We start from the raw sequence: 21,454 nt of genomic DNA, 5'->3' as shown, positions 1-21,454 counted from the left end.
CGGCCATCCAAAACAGGTTTGTTTTTCCTCTTAGGGTACACCAGCTTTTCTCCTCTGGTCGTGAACAAGGCAAAGGGAAGCCTGACTGGCGTACTGTATAAATCTGTATGTGGAATGACTATAAAGCAATTAACTTTTTTTTTCTATAAATTGCGTGAAAATCAGTCGCTTTCGTTACGGTCAAAGCTAATGGAAAAGAATATAAAAAAAAAGAATGTATATATATATTGTATAACTGAGTCACTTTGCAGAAACTAACACAACATTGTAAATCAACTAGACTTCAATTTTTAAAAAAGCTATGTAATCCTCTAGGTTTCCATGTCATTGTTCTCTGTTTGAATACCCCTCCTAGAAGTCAGGAATTGGATCCATTTTGGTTAATCTTGAACAGTGCAACCCACCACACAGGACTGTTCTAAAAGTGCCTGGTGACAGCTCCTGGGAAGAGTGGGACCTGCCCTTCCACCCTCCACGGGCCATTTACATTAGTTCAGAAGAAGCATTGTGCTCCTGGTGTTAGACTTAGGGGGACTCAGGTACTGGGGATCTGCTATCTAAAATTATTTGAGAATCCATACATTCCACTACTGCCCCACCCCTTTTAAAACCTAACAAGTAGGGCCAATGTGTAGTCTCCACGAAAGAAACAGCGCCTTCAGAAGATAAGAGTGGTTGGTGGGAATGTCTGGTGCTATTACGTGATGTTCTAGGTTCTCCTCTCCCTTCAGCCTAGAATCTTGCAAGGTATGATGACCCTGTCACTGATTATTTCAAAATGGTACAAATCACCAGCTGTTTAAAAACAAGATAAAGCCATGTTGTACATCTGAAACTAACATTGTATGTCAACTACATCACAATTTAAAAGTGAGACAAACCCCCAAAGTATGAAAAAATAAAGTTGTCCTAGATGCTGGAATGAAATTTCTGAGGATCCAATCTCTTCCTCCTCTCTGCCTCTCCATCAAAAGGGAAGAACTGAAGTGAGCTTGTTGAAATGGTCGGCTTCAGGTTTTTTCAGGGGCGCAGGCTGCAGGGAAACAGCCGCCTGACTGCAGTGTTCTGCCTGGGGTTTCATCACTGCCCAAGCTCACGGCTCTCCCTTTCACAAGCCCTCCCTGGGTCCTGGTTATTAACCTTCTCCATTGTGGGGTTGGATACTTCCAGACTAAGTAGGCTCTTTCAGTGAGTCCTAGATAATTCAATAACCATGACCTTTCTAATTCTAGAAGAATTAATGGGCTGCTCTATAGTAGAGTGGACCATTGGACCAGCCGAGTCTAACGTTGGCCCCATAGCTCAGGGGTCGTGCTCTGACAGGCCTTGTCTTTTGTTCCTCTTAATCTTATTAACTTCTTTGAATGCTCTGGGCATAGGTACAAGCTGATGTGTAGCTCCCACGTTTTAGGCAAGGTGGTGAAGGCATGAGGGACAGTACAGTGGACTCTCTGGACCAGGCTACCATGCTGGGACCCTGACTCTGCTCATCACCATGACGTGGCTTCCTTCCCCTGGGATGGAGTTTGCTCACCTGCAGAACAGATCCCCGTAGGACCGACTTTGTGGAAACGTGTAGCAGGTAAATGAGTTAACAACTGAAAAGCAGTTACAACTGTGCCTGACCCGTGTTCGCGCTCAGGGTGTTAGCTCTTCTTGTTAGATTTGTTCTTCTACAATTAATAAAAAGGGCTCTGATGTGGCAGCTCTTCAGAAGAATTTAGAGTTTTGAACCTATTGCTACTGGACTATACCTTGAAAGATGAACGTGGGGGCATCTGTTCCTCTGACTCTCTCCAATCACAAATATGTTGGATATTTTAGCTTTGAGTAGAGGCTTGTCAAATACATACACCTTTATTTCTGTTTCTCTGTTACTGTTCCCAGAGACAAATAACGTCTATGGGCCCTCAGCTCCTCAGTTGCCCTGTCTTCATCTTTTCTTCCAGGACTGGAAGCTCGCAAACTACATTTCCCAGACTCCTTTGCCTACTGCTTCCTGTTGGTTTCTGCCAATGGGAGGCTCTGGCAGGAGGTTGGGAGGTGGGAAGAAAAGCGCAGCAGCCTCCGTTGTCACAGTGGCCACGGGCTCTGGGTAATGCCATTTTCTCTTTGGCTCCTTCAGACCTAAGCACTGCAGTGGCTTCCTACTGTCTTTGGGTAACATCACTTCTTTTCCTCTTCCAGACTTCCTGACACATTTTAGCCGTTCCCTTGCATTAAGTTACCTCTGTCTGAAACACCTGGACTCTTCTTTTTTTCCTGCTGGGACACACTGATATATTCCCAAACTGCCTCACGGTACCTGCTTCCCAGATGACGGCAATCATTGTTTAAAGTACTTAGATACTTCACAACCCCTGCGAAGTACTTTGCTATTCACTACACAGTAGTTAAATATTAATAGAGGCAGTCCTTTCTTTTTGAGTGTCACAAATAAAACCCATCAAAATTCACGTGGACATTTGCGCAAACACTGAAGGATAAAATGGAAGAAAATACCGGATGCATTTTATTAGCTATTGCTGCGTACCAACACGTCCTCAAACAGCAGTGTAACAACAAGAATCTTTTATTATCTTTCACGGTTTCTGTGCGTAAAGGGGTTTGAGAGCAGCTCGCTGGGTGGTCCTGGCTCGAGGTCTCCACAAAGCTGCAGTCAGAGATCAGCTGGGGCTGCAGCCATCTGAAGTTCCGACTGTGGCTGAAGGACCCGCTTCCAAGGGGGCTCACTCACGGGGCTGGCAAAGTCAATGCTGGCTGTTGGCAGGAAGATACAGTTCCTTTCAATGTGGGCTTCTCCACAGGGAAGCATAAGTCGCCTCATGGCACGGCAACTGGCTTCCCCTAAAGAAAATGATCCGAGAGACTGAGGAGGCTGCAGTGCCTTATATGACCGAGCTTTGGAGCTCACGCATCATCACTTCATTCATGTTCTATTGGTCACACGGGGCCAGCCTTGGTTCGTTGTGCAAAATGACTACACACAGGCATGTAGACCAGCAGTCAAGGATCCTTGGAGGTCATCCCGGAGGCTGGTCACCGCATGCACTATCACAGTCTACACCCGAGGTGATAAGTGCATAATCCGAGTGAAGAGGAAGCAGGGAGACTTCTCTTCCTCGAACAAGGAAGCAGGATAGTTATCCATTTCAAGAGTTCCTTGAATGAGAGGGAGGGAATGACGGGAAGAACATGAGTCTTCCAGGTCTCCCTGTAGCTTGTGAAAGAACATCGCAGCCAGTGAAATGTATAGTAAGTTGTTCTGAGAAGCATGAAAAGGATATACCAAGGAGGAGTTGCTTCTTTTCTTTTTCTACCCTCCTGTTTTCGCTATTATTCATTCATTTCCTTTTATACACATTGCCAAGGGCATGTCTGCTCCTTTGATTCTAACCACTGGATGGACTCCATGGCATGCATGCAACAATTTTATGCCTCTGCTTTCCCAGGGATAAACTTTCCCAGGCTGCCAGGAAAAGTTTCTGAGGGAGAAAAAGCATTAGCAAGAAGCAGCCCAGAGATGGGTTGGCATCAGCAATACCTTTCTTTATCCTTCCAAGATTATGATGTACAACTATATATGTGTGAGGCAAGAGGGGCTGGAAATGTTCTTCACTCCATAAATATCTGTGCCGGGTGCAGTGCTAGGCATTGTGGGAGATGCAAAGATGATTGTGACACAGTCCCTGACCTCAAGGTACTTCTGGTTTAAAGAAAAAACAGATCAGCAGACAAAATTAAGAACAACAAGAGGCAACAAAGGGGCCACCCAATAATCCTGACTAGGGGGTCAGAGAAAGATTCATGAAAGATGGAGCCTGAAGGAGTCTTGAAGAAAGAGTAGGATATCCATAGGTGGAGGGAGGTGATGGATGGAAGTGCAATGTTTTTCAGACTGGAAGAACTAAGTGAGCAAAGGCATGCAGTTGGGGAGGACATTTCATTTCGAGGAGGGGCACAGAGTCCCCTATGGCTGCAGGGCATGGGTGGGGACCCGGAGGGCTCCGGGGGGAGTGGGCAGAGCCTGGCCAGCTGAGAAGGGGCCAGATCCTGATGAGTCTTCAGTGCCGTGCAGGCGGCCTGAACCTCTCAGCAATGATCCAGCAATGGAAAAGAAGTGAAGCTTGTTGAGAAGGGAAATGACGTGATCACATCCATGTAGAAAGAGAAGAGACACTGAGACCAAAATGCATGTTGCTGGCTGGAGAAATGATGGTTATTTAAATTTTCCCCTTTTGGGTCACCTGCAGTTGCTAATTTTTCTTTTTTTTTTTCGGTACGTGGGCCTCTCACTGTTGTGGCCTCTCCCGTTGTGGAGCACAGGCTCCGGACGCACAGGCTCAACGGCCATGGCTCACGGGCCTAGCCGCTCTGCGGCATGTGGGATCCTCCCAGACTGGGGCACGAACCCGTGTCCCCTGCATCGGCAGGCAGACACTCAACCACTGCGCCACCAGGGAAGCCCCCAGTTGCTAATTTTCCTACAGTGAGTGTGGATTCTTGGTAAATTTTAAAATAAAACAGATAAAATAATTTTTGTATAGTAAAATACAAATGGGGAAAAGGGAGGAGGCCATTGAGGAGGACGTGTCTGTAGTTGGAAGGGGAGAAGCTGGAGGCCAGCGAGGGGGCTGGGAAGTGAGGGGCTGGCGGAGCGGGAAGGAGGATGCATCTTTCACACGTTCTTCCAATGTACCTGCCGTGGGCTGGGCGTTGTTCCGGGAGCTTGACGGAGAAATGGGTCAGCAGTGGGGGGACAGTAGGATGGATAAGGGGAGGGGGTTATCTTTTAGGCTTCCAGAGATTTGGGTGTGTTTGTAAGCTGAGGGAAAGGAGCATCTGGAGAATGAAATACAAGATGGCAGAGACAATTTAGTACCTAGGAGGCAAGATGCAAGAGCAAATTAGAGGGAATGAGGTCAAAGCACCAAGTGCAATGTGTGCGCGTGTTGAGTCTGTGTGTATCTCTGTGTGTCTTAGAGAGAATGCATATGAATTAGAGAGGATATGAATTGGAGACTATGTCATTATGAATATCTGTGTAAGTGGGTATACATGAATACATTTTGGATTTGAATATACATGTATAGCAATTCCTGAAAATAAAGATTTGAGCCTCTCTTTTCTGCTATCTGTAAAAGTGCCAAAGACTATTTCAGAAAGAAGAAAAAATATACAACACATCCTATAAACAAAGCAATGGAGGAAATGCAGTTGGCCCTCTCATTCTGTTCAAAAGAGCAGGACACAGTGCAAAAAGGAGGGCAGGAGAACGGTTCCACAGGAAAATGCACTGGCTCAAGGCTGCTCTGTGAAAGGTAGCAGGTGTGCCTGATACAGACGTGATGGCCCCATGCACTAGGCAGAGAGGACGCCTCCAGGGGCTGGCTGGCACCCAGGCGGCGGCTGTCACAGCTCCGGAGTGGAGTTGATGTTGATGGAGGTGCCTTCCACACACCCGAGATGCCCTCTTCCCCTTCAAGGTTGCCTATTGTGAAGAATTAGTGTTTGGCCAGAGTTAAATGAACCCCTTTGCTTGGGATTTCCTCTCCTGCCTGAAGGAGGCACAATTCAGCAGCCTGGGGAGGCAACTAGAGAGCTAGGAGCGTCCCAGAGCCATTTCTCACAGTCACTCCCCACGGCTCTGAAGACCCTCCAAGGCAGTGGAAAGATGAGGCAGGCCCAGGGGCAGGAATCTGTCCACCCAGCTGAAGCTAACTATCTGTGCCTGGCCTCGTCCACCAGCTTGCTTCCTTCGTCTTGCTTCTTTCTTACTCGAGAAGAGACTCCCACAGTGGTATCTTGGTGTCAACAAAGCAATTTATGACTCGATTAACCCAGATGGACTAAGTGTGTCCTTTTCTCTCCTCTCCTCTTTAGCAGGTTTGGCCTATGTTAAGGAGTTTCTCTCCATGTGGAAGGCAGTGCCTGCTTGTGGCCAGCATGGCTTTGCTTTTTCCTGTGTTTCTCTTACTCACCTCCCTTCTTAGACACCCATAGCAAGCGATTCATTCCAGCAATTCCGTAGAGATCGGACCCACTTCCTTCTGTCCTCTGGGTCACGTACGACGTTGGAAACACCACCACCATTAAAAAATCAATCCAACACGTGATTTGTCCAGGTGATAAGGTCTGTAGCTAATATCAGTTGCTGTGATTTATCAGGAGAATGACCACCTGGTGATACGTTTCATGAATGTCCCATCAAACCATCTATTACTGTAGATGAACTTTTCATATCTGAGCAGGCGTGCAAGCGACTGGTACAGAACCAAGTAACTCACCTGCGTGTCCATTCAATTACCAGAGGAAAAGGAAACAAATAGGAGGCTCTTGCAGCTCAAAGGGACACAAAAAGGAGGAGAAGATAATGAGAAAGTTTCTATGCCAACACCTGGTAAGACGTCAACACAACTTTTTGTTTCTTGTCCTTTGAAACTTACCCCCTAATGTCTTCTTTCCTTCACATATACTACTGCCCCCGCCCCAGGCTGAAATAAAGCTGCCATCACCCCTACCTCCACCCCCCAAAACTCAAAGACGGGCCCTGAGCGCTTCTCAGCAAACATACATCCCGTACACCCAGGCTCTCTGGATATCTGTAATATAAAAATTAGGATTTGTATGATTTTTCTGTTTGCAGCTATAACAAACTACCATAAACTTGGTGGCTTAAACAGTGCAGATTTCTTATCTTACAGTTAGTTCTGTAGGTCAGAAGCGTGGCATGGGTTTCACTGGGCTAACATCACTGGCCTGCATGCCTTTCTGAAGACTCTGGGGGAGCATCCATTTCCTTGTCTTTTCCACTTTCTAGGGGCTGCTCAAATTCCTTGGCTTGTGGGCGCTTTCCTCCATCCTCAAAGTCAGCCAAGGTGGGTGGAGTCCTTCTCACATCCCCTGACCCCGACCTCTTCTGCTTCCCTCTTGACTCTTAAGAACCCTCGTGAGAATATTGGGCCCTCGGGGGCAACCCAGGATGACCTCCCTATTCTGAGGTCGGCCCATTAGCAACCTAACTCCATCTGCAGCCTTAAACTCCCCTTTGCCATGTAACTAACATATTCACAGCTTCCAGGGATTAGGACTCTTTTCGAGGCCATTATTCTACCTATCACAGAACTCATGCTTCTTTGTCATTGCTGGGTTTTTTTTTTTTACCTCATGCTCTCTATCTCTCTTTTCGCTCAAAATAGTAATAGAACCAGCAAAGTGAAGTCTTAAAACAGGTTCCTGAAACAGATGCGTGCTCACAGTTCAGCTCTGCCTGCTGATTTGGGGCAAATTTCTAACCTTTCTCTAAACCTGTATCTTACCTGTGAAATAAGGCTAATACAGTAGCCTACAGAAATGGGTGCAAAAATGGGATGATGTTGGCAAAGATTTAGTGTAATGCCTAGCATGTCGTAAGTGCTCAGTAAAAGTAAGTTAAATCTTTTAAGAAGCGGGGCAGAGTGAGTGGGGAAGAGACACGAGACAGAGTATAACCCAGGTCTCTGTACCCTGAATCCTCCGTCCTCCTGGTTTGCTCCCAGCTGGTCTCATTGGATGGAAAAGAGATGTTCAGCTGTCATCTTCGTGGACCTCTTCCTTCCTCACTCTCCACTGCGGACAGGCCAGGGGATCCAGCCTTGGCACTGGCCCACGGAGCCTCAGGGGGCGTCCCCTAGTGGAAGTGGCCGAGTCCCCACGCCACCTGCCCGTGGTCCCTGGCCAAGCCCAGAGGCATGTGTATTATATTAGAGACAAAGTCGGGGGGGTCCCAGGAGTGATTACGCCTGACTTGGCCCTTGCCGCTGCCCACTGCTTGAGGGAGGGAGACCCAAAGCTTAGCTGGACCTTCCCCAGCAGTTGGGTGGTGGTCTTGGGGGGCCTCTGCTGGTGATCAAGGCAGAGAGGGGCCCAGAGCACCCAATGCAGAGCTGGGAAGTATGGCCTTCCAGAAAGCTGCCAGGTACCTACTGGGTTGACAAAACCAAGAAAGTGTTAACACGCAGTGTTGATCAGGATGTGGGGAAATGGGCAATCCACGCGCTTCGGGAAAGTAATCCAACGTTTTTTTTAAAAAATTAAAAGCACATATACATTTAAAAAATAACAAATAAACACACATACATACCTTCGTGTCCAGCAATCCAAGTTTGGGGGAATTTAGTCTATCGAAGAAATAAAAATACTAGTACACAAGGTTGTTTGAAGAGGAATATTTATTACGACAATATTTGTAGGATATACACACAAAACTTGAAAAGCCTAAACGTCCATCAATGGGTGGAAAATTAAACAAATTGTAGTATGGCTGTCTAAGAAATATTGTATAACTATTTAAAAGGAGTTATTTGCTTAGCTCTTGATCTTGAAGGATTAGTAGAAGAGAAATATATATCATAATTTTGTAAAACTGAAAAAAAGCCCAGTATGGGTGTATGTCAGGATATGTTTCCATGAGCACGGGGAGAGGTGTGTGAGGACCCATGTGTCTACTACCACTAGTGCAGGCTGGGTTAATGTTCTTCGCTCTATGTATCGTGCGTGGCGGATTACAATAAATGAATGACTTTTTTGGGTTAAATTCTGAGAGAGGAGTTTACTCTAATTTTTTGGGGAGGGAAGCTGTGGAGGAGACTCCAGGCGCAAACCCGTTAGCGGTGAGAAAACCAGGGACCCCAGATTGGGGGTTCGAAGGCAGGGAGAGCCAGGGGCCCGCCCTGGGCTCTGGCGCCAGCTGGAGGTGGGGTAGGGTCTGCAATCACAGAGCCTGTCCAGAGGCTGGCTTAATTCAGGGAGATTATCTAGAGCTTCCTGAGAAGGCCGGAGTGGGCCGGAGTGCTGGGTAGCCTGTAGCAAGAGGAAATTAAGGTGCTGGAGTATAAGGGAAAATTGCTCCACAGTATTAAAGGTCATAAATGAGGTTCTCTCCTCCAGGTTATTCTGAAGAATTCAGTGAGACCCGTGGGATTAAGCCTGTTTGGAGGCAGGAGGAAACAAGAATAATAATAGCTAACAGTAGGTAAGAGGCATGTAGTGTGAAAGCGCTTCACCCATGTTATCATATTTGACCCAAAGTACAACCCCATGAGGTAGGTATGATCATACCCATTTTACAGAGGAGGAAACTGAGGTCCGGAGGGGTTAAGGAAGCCACCCGCGGTTATGCGGCTGGTAACAGAAGTCTTCTGGCTCCTGGGTCCTCACTGTAAAGGCATGTCCCTCCAGGGCGACAATCTGGACAGGAGGTTACACTACTTGTCTCCACTTCCTTTCGGGGGCTGGAGCCGGGAGGCTGCCCGAGCCTGGCTGGGCAGTGCTGGGCCCAGTTTTCTTCTTTCTTTCTTCTAGGTTCGTTTTATTTATTTATTTATTTTAAATTTATTTTATTGGAGTATAGTTGATTTACAATGTTGTGTTAGTTTCAGGTGTACAGCAAAGTGATTCAGTTATACATATATATATATTCCTTTTTTATATTCTTTTTCATTATGGTTTATCACGGGATATTGAACCCTACAGTGCTCTACAGTAGGACTTGTAGAGCCATTGTTACCCATTCTCTACATAAAAGCTGACACCTGCTAACTCCGACCTCCCACTCCATCCCTCCCCCAACCCCCTGCTCCTTGGCAACCACCAGTCTGTTCTCTATGGGCCCAGTTTTTTTTATGCCGGTATTTGGGTCTGGACCCCAGGCTGCCCCCGCCTCAATCTCAAGGAAAGGCCCTTGGGAGATGCCATTCTTCTCCTTGGGGGAAAACCCCAAACTACTTCATTAGAAAGTTCCCTGACTCCCAGGCCTCCGGAGTGCAGAGCAGCCAACGGCTCAACGCTTGTCCTCATGGCTCTCCGCCCCCCACTTTCTTTTCACTCCAGGGGCGAGGGGCAAGGGCACCAATGCTTTGATTTCCTTTGGTAGGTGTTCGGAAGAAAGGAGAGGCAGCGAACCTTCCTTTGGGTCCCGTGGGACAGGGCGGTAGCACTGAGGGAATTTTGGGAAGTGGAAAAGGGGAAAGGCTGCTCTCCGTGTCGTCCATCCGAGTTCCCACGCTTGGGCTCGGCCTGGCCAGCCCCATGGCGCTGCCACCCGTGGGGCCCTCGCCCTCCAGGCTTCAGCCGGAGTGAAAGGATCTCCAGATGCCCAGAAAGAGAATCTACGTGGTGGTCCTTGGGCTGATTCGCTTCCCTGAGGATCCTGAATGAAAACAGTTCCCAGATTCATCTCTATCGTCCACAGCGCTGTCGTCTCCAGTCTAAGATGCCTGCTTTCCTCTCTCCCCTCCGCTCGCCTTGCTTCCGGACCGGTTCTCCCCAACTTTCTCCTCCATTTTCCACGCCCCCGTCCTTCTTCTTCCCTTGGGTGTCTCCTCCCCCCCCCCATACGTCCAGCTCCCAAGGGCCCTGGAGTTGGGGGGCCGAGCCGGGGGCTCTGGACTTGGCCTCTCTGACATTTTCCTGAGGATAACCAAACATTACACTCCAGTGGAATTCTGTGCCTTGAATCTACTCGGGCAAGGGATGGAGTGGGAGGGCCCTTCCCCGACCCCAGGTCCTCAAGGGCTGGCAGCCTAGCGCGAGTGGGCCACGTGCAAAGCGATGCGCAGAGCTGGAACCACCGGGCCGAGGTCGGGAGGACGATCCCCTCGGTGCCTGATACCCACCCCTCACCGCCCGCACCCCCAAACCCCATCTCAGCGGTGGGACGTGACTCGTGCTCACGTTGGTTACTACCTCCCTGAGCTGGGAGCAGGGCTTACCGCGCTGCTGCTTAAAAACGATAACACCAACTAACATATGGAGATGTCATCATGATTAAACAACAAATTATAGTCGAAGACGGCGCGATAATAATCTAAACAATCACTACAACCAGAAGAAAAGTCCTCTACCGAGCCAGGTGCGGCCGCGTTTCCGGGACTCACGGCCCTGCGTCCCTGGGCTCTCTCTCCAAGAGCACTGGAGGGTGTTCCCCGGCCTACCAAAGGGCGAGGGAGCCCCGACACGGCACCCAGCTCTCTGGAGGCTCCCCCGGACGATCTGGGACAGGCCGCCCTGGAGGGAGGCCTCACCTGGGAGGCAGCTGGAGCCGCAGCAGGAGGACGAGGTTTCTGGAGACCAGAGCGACCGAGCCCGCGTTCCCAATCCCCGCCCCTCGGCCCCTCCCACAGCCTCGCCTCCTTCCAGATCTCGGAGGAGTTCGTTTTCTAGGAGGGAGGCCTGCGCTGTGAGGGGAGGGGTGTCCTCCTTGTGTCGCGGGGGTCTCCCCCCACCACCACCCCAAAGCCGGGGGAGAACGCCGCGTGCGTTTTCCTTTGGCGAGCAATGGGCCCAGGGGTGCGCGCTGGTTCGCCCCAGTTTGCGGAGGTAGAAACACGAATAGGAGCGGGGAGGCTATCGAGTAGACCCTTTTTCTCCTCCTTCCCCTCCCCCCATCATTAAATAGATTCGTGTTTATAACAGGCTCAGACATTTTAATTTGAGTTCCAGGGGTTGAACTCAGGCTATAATCGTCCCACTTACACTTAGGCCGAAAATTACATTGAAATGAAACGATCAAAACCAAACTCTATGTACCCAAACAGCCAGCGTTCCGGGGTGGGTGGCCACTCGGCGCAGGCGCGAGGATTTCCTTTGGTCTGGCCTGAGACTGCAGGGTCGGCGGAGGAGGGGGCGGCTTGGGCGCGGGGGGCAGCGAGGGAAATAGTCCCAGGAGTGGAGGCGAGGTGGCGTGCATGAACCCGCCGCGCTAATAGATGGTGCCATTAAGAAACCGGGCGGCTTCCAGCGCTCGGGGCGCAGGGACGCATGTGTTGCTGGAATTCAATCCGTGGCGGGAATGCAGATTGGGCTGCGACCTACTGGGTTTGATTTATGAACTGTTACTCTAGCGATTGTTTACACATTGCATTTCAGGGCCCCGTGCACCCTCCAGGAGCGCGTCGCGGGAACCCGCTGCAGCCTTCTCAGCCACCCTCCCCGCCCCCATCTCCACCCCCAGACCCCTCGGGGCCCCCACAGCTCCCTCCCACCCTCACCTTGTCCAAGAAATCCGATTTCGCTGTCTTTGAGCCCAAAGACCCACATTCGGGTCTGCCCCCCCAGCCTGCTCGCATCCAGCAGCCCCGGACCCCGCGCTCCTCTGCTCGCGTTTATTCGCGAATGTTTACTTCTCTGTAAGGCCATGCGGGCCTATAAGTAGGAGAGGTGGAAGCAGCTCGACTGCCAGATCGATAGGCCCCGTCTCCTCGCCATTTCAGCTGAGCTGTCTTACTAATTATGAAAGGACTCACCTGATCCCTGCCAGGGACCACAGCATCTGGCCCTCTGCAAGAGCCCTTAATGGTGGTTCCTCTGCAAGGTGCCTCTGGCCACCGCAGAGGAAGCGGCATGTCGCCGGGAGGGCGCGGCCTGCGGGGCCGGTCGTAAGGCTCCGACCCGCGTGGGTGTGCGTGTGCGTTCTCAGCTGCGCGCAAGCCCAGTGTCCCCAGACCTCACCTAGAAAGGATCCTTGCCGTTTACTTATTTAAAATATAACCTCCTCTTTCTCTTAAGTAAACACGATTTCAGGGACGTGGCAAGGTGTCCTGGTGGAGGAGGGTCTGCTTGAAGACGGTAGGTTAGCAGGTGGCTTGTGAACAGGTGAACTTATCACTTGGCATCCTGTGTCCCTTCAGGTAACCCCGAGAGCTCGGCCAAGAAAGCAGGCTTGGGGCAGGAAACAGACGACACCCCCATTTCAAACAATAACTTTTATTTTATACTTCTCTATACTTTGTAGCAAATTTTTTTTGCTGAATTTAATTTATAATAAACTTTTAAATTACATCTCTCTTTTTTTTAAAATCAAGGCTCTTTTATGTCAAAATCTTTTTTTAACTATATTTTAGATTAACATTTAACATCCCCCCCCCCCGTGATCTATACCATTGGATATTCAGGTATTACTGTATGTGTAACAGCTAAAACAAGAGGGAAACTCAAGGCAGTGGACTTGGAAAGATGCATCAACACGAGCAGGTAAAGCTTAACCTCTCAGTGATTTCAGCAGCGTTTTTTTTCTGGCAGCCTGTACCTCTAACCCGAGGTTTCCTCAACCCCTTTCCTCTCTCCCTCCTAGCCTTAAAACACAAGGCCAACAACCCGTCCTTTCACTTTTCTCGAGGAGAAATGTGCAGTGGAAATGATCAAAACAAGATACTGTGTTAGAAAGACGTGAGCGTGAATTATTCACGAGATGCTTCTCTCTTCAATTCATTCCCCTGGCCTTCTCCTCTCCTCTCTTTCCTATTAGGAGGAGCCCATAATTTGTCATGTATTAACATGATTAATATAGTAGGCGGCCCAGGGCCGTTCCTGAGATTCTTGTGCCAAAAAGTAAAAATTAAAAAAATGGGGTGGGTTTGCCGTTTTCGTATTTCTGTGGGAAGACGGACTGAAGCTGAGGTCCGATGTTGGCTGTGCTTGCTTTGCTCACTGATCGGTAACATTTGGCAAATAAAACACAAAAAAACAAACGAAATCAAAAAGAGAATCAGGATTTCCCACAATCCTATGAGTGTTGTCAGCATCACAGAGAATCACAACGTCCCCAAAGAACGAATGGATCTTCCTCTCGATTTCCGGGAGCATGGCGTGAGTGTGTGTGGGCGCGCGGGGGAAGCCGGCCCCGCGCTCAGAAGGAAAGCCAGGTCGCTAAAGCTGCCAAGAGAGACGCCAGGAGCACGGAGAGCGCCGGAAGCAGGGACCCCGCCGCCCCGTTGCCGCTGCCGCAGAGTTCGAATAAGCTGCCTTGGATGTTGAGATTTTTGGATTCTTTTCTCAGTTTATCCCACATATCTTTCGCCCCTTCTTGGCAATCCGTAAGGGCTGTGACCGTGCAGCTGTGGAAATCCTCCCAGTATCTGGCGAGGAACAGAACAAAACAGAAGCGGGTTCACTTTGGGCGCGGGAAGGACCCCGGGCCTGCGCCCCGGGCAAACCTCCCGGAGCCCCACCTCCGACCTCCTCTCCGCCGGCCCGGCGCCGGGCGGGGCCCGGTGGGCGCTCCCGGGACCTCCGCGCAGCCTGGGTGCCGCTGACCGAGGTGGAGGCCGCCCCTTCCCTCTCTGGTTCCGCGGCCCGGCAGCCGGGCCGCGCCCGCTGCGCCGCGCTGGCACCTCGGCCTGCGCAAGCAGATTGCTGGGCCTCCGCGGGCAAAGCTAGGAAAACAGTGCTAAGCCTCGCAAGCTGCCGCCCATTAATGCCTCTTGGCTTGCAAGAGGGTTGCTTGCTCGGAGCACGGCCCTCCCCTCCGGGCTTCCCGCTTTCTCCTCCGCCCGCCCCTTCTGTCTCCCTCCCTCCCTCTCCACGCCGCCGCGCACTCTCCCCGTGGCCTTCGTTCTCCTCCGCTCCTCCTTTTGTCTCCCGCTCTCCCCTTCCCCTTCTTCCCTCTCCCCTTCTTTGTCTTCCTCCTTTTCCCTCCCCTCGGTTTTCCTCTGTTCCGTTCCTCACTTTTTCTGCCTCTCCCCTCCACGGGGTCGGTGAGTGTCAGCGCCCGGGCCCCCGGGGCTGGCTTCCTGGCCTCCTCCAGCTTCCTCAAACCCCAGAGCTCCGGCCCTGCCCTTCCCCCTCTCCCGAGGCTTCTTCGTGGCCCTGGAACTCCACGGCCTTCGGGGTGTATTGCCAGCACCCCCAGGCCCGGGCTCCTGGGCCAGCGCGGTGCCCGCCGCTGCCAGCCTTTGAGGGACCCTACTCCCAGCCCTCCCCTCTCTCCTCTTCCCGGAGCCCCGCGCGGTACTCAGCCACTCGCTCCTCCTGGGCTCGGTTCCGAGCCCCGCCCCACAACCTTCAGCCAACTTGTCCTTTTTTTTTTTTTTTTTTTAATTGTCCCCCTTTCTTCTGAAAACCCAAAATAGATCTCGAGACTAAATATCATTCCAACTCGTGATCGATTCCTGGGGCGCTGTCTCCTTTCGGGGCTGGGTCGATCAGTGAGCCTCGGTAACTCTGGGCCGGCTCCCACTTCGCCGGGGCCCTTAGCGCCAGGTCACCAGGGAGGGCCCTCCACGAAATTTGGTTGTTATTTTTTCCCCTCTCTCCTTTCTACTCACTAGCCCAGACTGTAAGCACGATTTATCCTGGTTTCCACTCCCACCCCATCTTCCGGCTGACAGTCAAGTTATAAATGCTTGTTGGACTGCCTTGAGCAATGGCTGTTTTCTAATGACCTCCGTGAGTCTCTGATTTATGAGGACTGGGGGGCCTGGGGTGCAGGGCTCCCAGGTTCCTCAATTTGTAATAAATACTGAGATTTAGAGAAACCGAGAGGCGGCAGGACAGCTCTCTGCATAATTACACCTCCCAAAGGATGTCTAAATCTCTCCTTTCCTCATGCATGCCCAGATGGGGACAGGGCCTTCCTGGAAGAGAGACATGGTGGAAGATGACAGAATCCAGGTGGCGCTGAGAAGAGGTGGGCTTCAGTGCCACCAACAGTGTGGGAGCCTTGACCCAGCTGTGGCTGCCACCTCTGAGAGGGGACCACCTCATTTCCATTTTCCAGGACGAAAGTCCTGCTAAAAAATTAAAATAGCTTTGGAATAACCAAGTTCTGGCAAATGATGGAGGATTTGAGAGCTGATCCGTATTTAGCCTCTTGTCCAACGTTATAGGTACATTTCTTACCTATCATCAGACACTTAGGATTAAAGTAGGTGGGTGTGCATCCCAGACCCAGCCTTTTGTCCCTTTCCTGATAGGAAAGTAGCAGCCACTTAGCCGCTGTGACTTCTGGTGGCCGCCAGGGTATTTAAGACTGTGTGTAGCAAAATTAAGGATGGTGCAGAAAATGGTCACTCCAACCTATGGGAAACAAGGAACACCTTTTGCCTTGGCTTTATTGGAAGGACCATTATGGGCGTGGGGAGGTTCACAACTATTTTTGAAAAATGAAGGAGCAGTGTGTGTGCACGTGTACTGCAGAAGATGTGAGTATTTCTAAGGTCTGCAGCAGCTAAAATGCAGCTGGTCCACCACAGTAGGGCTCTGCTACCCTCATTTGCCAGTGGGAGCTGTGCTTTCCAGCCAAGCTCTGGAAAAACCCCACTGGGTCTGTCCATGAACTCCCTCCTGGCCTGGCCTGGGGACACCTTGCAGATGCAGGAGGGGGGCGGGGGAAGCAAGAAAGGTAACTACTCTAAAGCTCCGAATTGGCTACCAACTCCGCAGAAGTGATCACTGGACATTTGGGACATGCTCCTCTTGGGCAAAGTCATTGTCACAAAACAAAATATTCTTTCAGTCTCTCTCCTAGAAAGAGGAAGAGGGATCCGCACTCCCTTGCTGCTCGCAAATTTTCTTGGCGGGCACCGGAGGGGAGTTTTATTAGAGGAAGTGGACAAAATAGGGGAGTGCCTTTCCTTTTAAGCGAACCTAGTAGAACTACCAAAAACGCCCCTCAAACCAAACCAACCGTTCTTCGGGAAGTGCTCATTCGCGCAGCAGGAAAGGGAGACGAAGACGGCCTCAAAGCGCAGCGAGGAACTGCCAGCTGCTCTCCAAACCCTCGTCCCCGGTTCCAGCGCGTGGATTGCGCGCGCCTCTGTGCGCGCGGGTCAGGCTGCAGAGGGTGGGACTGGGCCCGGCGGAAAGCATCATCCTCTTGCCCATCCCAGGCCACAGGGTCCCCTTGGGCGGGGCAGGCCCCGGCAAAGGCCTGAGGGTGGGAGCCAGAAGGTGAGAAGGCGCGGATTCGCACTGGTGCCAAATATACAGACCGCCGGCGGGAGGCGGGGCGCCCTCCCACCTCCGCAGCGCCCCCCCCCCCAAAGGAAACCTCGAGGGCCAGAGAGAACACTTACGTGCACACGGTCTTGATGTTGGTCTTGTCATCCAGGCCCTGCGGGTAGTTGGCCATGCTGTCGCCCAGCTTGAGCAAACAGTCCGAAAAGCCCTTAAAGACCGCATCGCACTTGCCCGCTGCTCTCACGGCCTGCACCAGGTACGCTGCGGGGAGGAGGGAACACCGGTCAGCAGGACCGCGACCCCGCCCCGCAGCCCGACGGCCCGCCCGCCTGGGCCCGGCGCGCCTCACCCCGTCCAGTGGTGTCCACTAGCGCCCGGGCTCGGGGAGCGCCAGGTCCAAAGGTGAATGAACGGTTTGGCCCGAGAACGAGCGACCCGCACCCAACTGCGCGTCTTCTGCGGATGGCCGGTGCGTGAGCGGTGTGGACAGGGGAGGCGAGGCCCTTCCTACTGTGCGACTCCCTCCCGCATCTGGCTCCATCTCTTTTTCTGTTTCAATCGCCCCCTTTTCTCACCTCCCCCGCCTCTTTTATTTCTCTTTCTCCTCACTCCCTCTTTCGTTTCCCAACTCTTCCCCAGCGAGCCCGTCAAGGGTCTCCAAGTGAGATCTTCCCTTTCTGAGGTGACGGAGGGGGTCCGAAAGCACAGTGCGGGGGCGAGGAAGGGGCTGGGAGGCGGCAGAGCCGGGGGCCGCGCAGCCGAACCGAGCGCCACGTCGGGCGAAGAAGCCTCGGGCTCGGCGGGCGCTCAGCAAACACTGCTGAATGAACAAATTAATAAAGTCGCTGCAAGCTACCAGCAGCCACCGACATGGATTGTTCCACTCTAAGACCGACTGTCTACCATGCAGTGTGCGTTCCTAGTGAGCTCCTCGCCCCCCGACCCCGAGAGACTGGGCGAGGGGACGAGTGGTCTGGGGCAGTCGCGGCCCGGCAGAGTCAGGATGTGTCTGAGCTAAAGACCCCGGGTCACCTACGCGGAGGCCAAACCCGTGAGGCCGGCCCCTTGCTTCCCTCCGCCTCTATCCGCGGCTCGGCTCCCCTGGAAAGACCGGCCACCACTCCCGCCAGCGGGGGTGGGGGGGTGAGACCCTTCCTCGCCAGGCCCCAGCAGTGCGTCTCAGGGCCCAGATGGCTGCCGCCAGGGGCTCTCGGCCTCCAGCTCCGGGCTCCCTCCAGAGGGCACCGGGATCGCAGTCTGGGCGGTGGGAGGAGGTGAAGGAGAAGGGGTGGGGGAGGAAGAAACCCAGGCCGCACCGAGGTCCTCGCTCCTGGTCTCAGGTCGGCCAGACCCCGCGGCTCCAGGCGGCCGGCGCGCTGCCGTGGCCATTTCTCTCCTTCCCAAGGCCAACGAACCAGGCTAAAGATTCCGAGGCGAGCGGCCAAAAGCACCCGGGACGCCAGGAGGGCGCGCATGAAGCGCAGATCTGCGCTGCTGGGGCGAGGGGAGGGGAGAGAAGGGGCGAATCTTCTCGGAATGGAATTCGGCCTCCAGTGCCCGGACCCTGAGCGCCGGGCCCTTCCCGGCAGTGTTCAGGGCGCCGCGGCTCGCGTGTGGGTGTCTCCGGGGAGGACCTCACCGCCCCAAGCCGCCGGTGCCCAGAGCCGGGCCAGAAGCAGGCGAGCGGGAAGGTGACCGAAGCTGCAGAGGCCTCCGAGAGCGCACCGTTTGCAAATTGCTGCAGGAAGAGCTGGGCGGGACTTGCGCTTTCTAATCCGGAACGGGAAGCTCTGGGGAAGGGACTCGACCTCGGCTCGGGCAGATACGTAAACCTTTATCTATCTCCCGGTCCCCCTACGAAACAGTAAGAGCCCTTGCGACTGCAAGTGTCAGCTAGAACACTGAATAAACGAATCTTTGTTCCAACAGAACGCGGTCCCGATGAATTCAACCCTGCGCGGCGCCCTCTATAATCCGTACCACAGATGCTGCTTTGCAGCGAGGAAACGAAATAAAATACAGTCCATCCTCCCTCCCGCCCCGGCACCCAGCCTCTCCTTACCCCTTACCTCTACCCCCAAGACTCGGTGGTGAAAAAGTTGCCCCTAAGATGCATTGACACTATGTTAAAGGAGAATTGGGGTTCGCCGGGGTGGGGGGCGCGGGAAGCGTTCCTGTCGCGTTATCTTTCCAGGGGCTGCTGGAGGAGAAGACATGTCACAGCGCGCATGTGTGTGTGTGTGCGCGCGTGTAAAATAAGAAGTCGTGAAAATTTCTGTTTTTTTTCTGCAACTGTGACTCCGCGGTCTCTGGCTGGCTGGGGAGGCCGGGGGCTTGCGCGCGGGAAGTGTTTCGCAGGCTCACGCCTCCGGGCAGGGGGCAGCCGGCGCGACCCTGTCCGTCCTTCTTGAACCCTCGTTCAGCGAGGCTCGGACGAGCGACCCAGGCTACTTCCCCGTTCTCTGCGGTGTCCGCGTCTTGTGCCTTTTCCTTCCGTTCATTCATTCGTTCGACCTCTCATTCATTCCAAACTTCCTCCCGCCTAGCCTTCATTTGCCTTCACCACCCCTCCACCTTCCCGTCCCTGCCCCACCCCCCGCTTTTCTTGCCAAATGTCAGTGATTTGGGACAGTTCCCAGCCGGGAATTAATAAAGATCGAGGCTCTGGTGCGGGAAAGGGCAGACATTCGGGAACAAGTATGCTCCATTGCAATTCCACAGCCAACAAATGGTCATTTTCGGGCCGAGGTTACTGTGTTCCAAGCGTATTTCGCATACACAATCGCTGTCTTTTTTTTACCCCATCCACAGTAAGGTTATTTCCTACCGGGAAAGCAGATTACAATCCCTATATCAAAAACAACTGCTGTCTCCTGCTCTCTAAAAATCTGCAGGCTAACTGCAAAAGCCACATCCAGTTATTTCCAAGATTTAAGGGATTTGCTGCAATCAGAAATGTTCTTTATTTATTGCAGCTCTTTGCACTAATGTCAAAGATTCAAAACAGCCAGATTCAAAACAGCAAATCGTTTCTTAGAATTAAAGGCAACGTCAACATCCTGCATCCACACATTCTAAAGCCCCTACAATGTTCAATGCAAAAAAACCAGATACTCAGAATCATGTCAAATGCATACAAAACCCACTGCAAAGAATCCATTTTAATATGCAGATAACTCCAAAGCCTGTTTCCTCCACATTTCTCGTGAAGAAAAATGTTATGCATTTCATCTCTTGCCCCAAACCGATTCCCTAAAGCCCCTCCACCCCCTGCAATACTGCAAGGATTTGTCTGCAAAGAATGCTACAGCCTGAAGTGATAGGCACCAACAATTCCCTCGTCTCCAGAAAACCCGTTTGAAGAGTTTCTATTTTTTCTCTTGTCCATTCTATTAATAATCTGCTTCACTTTCACTTTTAGGCCACATTAATTAATGCTCTGACCCGCATCAGGGAAGGGGGTTTTCTAGTGCTCCCTTCCATAATGCCTTCTTCATTTTGGATGAAAAAATGTGAACTTTTAAACAACGACAGTGTAGCTAGGACTCAAGATTCCTTAACATAAAATGGGGACTATATAAACCCACCCATAATCAGTCCCAAACAAACAAAAATAACAGGCACCCAACACGACATATTGCAAACACTTCGGAACCCCTTCTTATATAGAAAATACTGATGCCTATGTGGAAAGGAACAGGCAAATGAGCATAGAAAATTATATCCACATATATTTAGCTGAACTCAAGCTCCTCAATGATAAGTATATTAAGTTGAACCCCAAAATATCTTTGCTTTCTGCACATAAACTTTCCAGTTGTAGCTGCCTAGCCATCTTGTTCCTGCATTCACCTTTTGACCCTTAAAAATAATACCTTGCAGTATCGCAGGGACCAGTGCATTTCCCCAGAGCGCACCAAACCTGGTGAACCCAAGAGAGGGGAGCAAAAACGGACGTGCGCTTTGGAAAAAGGGGGGAAAACCCCTCCAGAAAACGCCGGCCGCACACATTTCCTGGCGAACGCCTGGAGTCCCCCCCCCACCTTTTTTTTTTTTAGAAAAACCAACCCGGGACGTGCGAGTCCCTTGGATCCCATGCTCCCACCCCTGGAGGTTTGCCGACTTCTCCGCACCCCAGGGCGGCCGCGGGCCAGTCGGTTCCTTTGGGCACCTCGGCCCCGGCCGTCCGCCGTACCTCCGCGAGCCCGGCCCGCCGGCCACTTACCTATTTGCACCGCGAGGATCAGTGAAATATATCTGCCGTTCAACTTAAGTCCCATCCTACGTTTAGTCAAACCATTTGCGACCGCAGACCTTTAAATAGTTAGTTTAGAGAACGCGGGGGGAAGCTGAAAGATAGGCATTGCCAACAAGTTCCAGGAGCGACGGAGACTTTATGCACGGGGAAGGCAGAGGGAGGAGAGAGAGAGAGGGAGCGAGGAAGAGAGAGGGAGAGGGGGAGGTGCTGGGAATGGTTCACTCCATTAGGAGGGGCGGAGGAAGTACAGCCTCACGCCCACGAGCAGGCCTGACGTGGGGGATGACACGGAATGATTCTTTTTCAAAAAAAATAAAGACACCTTGGTAGAGAATCGCCATTTATAGTCATCAGAAGCTCGAATTAATCAGTTATCTCCAATTAATGTGCGATCCGAATGAATTCTCGCCTCTCGGAGGTGACCATTTCCCCAGCCCCGCGGCCGCCCACCGCCCGCCTCCCCCGCCCTCTCTCTGTTCC

General features: G+C 52.0%; 1 protein-coding gene and 1 pseudogene across 2 annotated transcripts; both read right to left on the bottom strand.

The window, feature by feature from the left end:
• LOC112395482 (peptidyl-prolyl cis-trans isomerase A-like) overlaps positions 1 to 12,383 on the bottom strand; it is a 78,957-nt pseudogene extending 66,574 nt beyond the window's left edge.
• A 345-nt stretch (positions 12,384 to 12,728) lies between these two features.
• NRN1 (neuritin 1) lies at positions 12,729 to 21,205 on the bottom strand. Of its 2 annotated transcripts, XR_003002389.1 has the most exons (4): positions 20,942 to 21,103; positions 16,833 to 16,977; positions 16,445 to 16,687; positions 13,843 to 13,895 (listed from the first exon to the last, which is right to left on the bottom strand). XR_003002389.1 is itself a non-coding variant. In XM_024738668.1 (3 exons), exons 1-3 carry the CDS (start codon positions 20,994 to 20,996, stop codon positions 13,667 to 13,669), a joined length of 429 nt encoding a protein of 142 aa, XP_024594436.1. In that variant the 5' UTR covers positions 20,997 to 21,205; the 3' UTR covers positions 12,729 to 13,666. The 2 variants fall into 2 exon arrangements, 1 of the variants encoding a protein (XP_024594436.1); XM_024738668.1 differs by lacking the exon at positions 16,445 to 16,687 and having other exon boundaries at positions 12,729 to 13,895; positions 20,942 to 21,205.
• Positions 21,206 to 21,454: the final 249 nt, after the last annotated feature.

The sequence above is a fragment of the Neophocaena asiaeorientalis genome, unplaced genomic scaffold (genome assembly GCF_003031525.2).
Source record: "Neophocaena asiaeorientalis asiaeorientalis breed wild unplaced genomic scaffold, Neophocaena_asiaeorientalis_V1.1 scaffold307, whole genome shotgun sequence".
Lineage (NCBI taxonomy): Eukaryota > Metazoa > Chordata > Mammalia > Artiodactyla > Phocoenidae > Neophocaena > Neophocaena asiaeorientalis.
This window is presented reverse-complemented; position numbering and strand designations above follow the sequence as displayed.

Bases quoted from the DNA above. Each gene is read 5' to 3' on its own strand.
- NRN1 (XM_024738668.1), bottom strand. From the start codon at position 20,996: ATGGGACTTAAGTTGAACGGCAGATATATTTCACTGATCCTCGCGGTG. The intron at 16,978-20,941 runs GTAAGTGGCCGG...TCCTCCCCGCAG, and splicing joins GATCCTCGCGGTGCAAATAG to CGTACCTGGTGCAGGCCGTG. The intron at 13,896-16,832 runs GTAAGTGTTCTC...GTTCCTCGCCAG, and splicing joins AACATCAAGACCGTGTGCAC to ATACTGGGAGGATTTCCACA.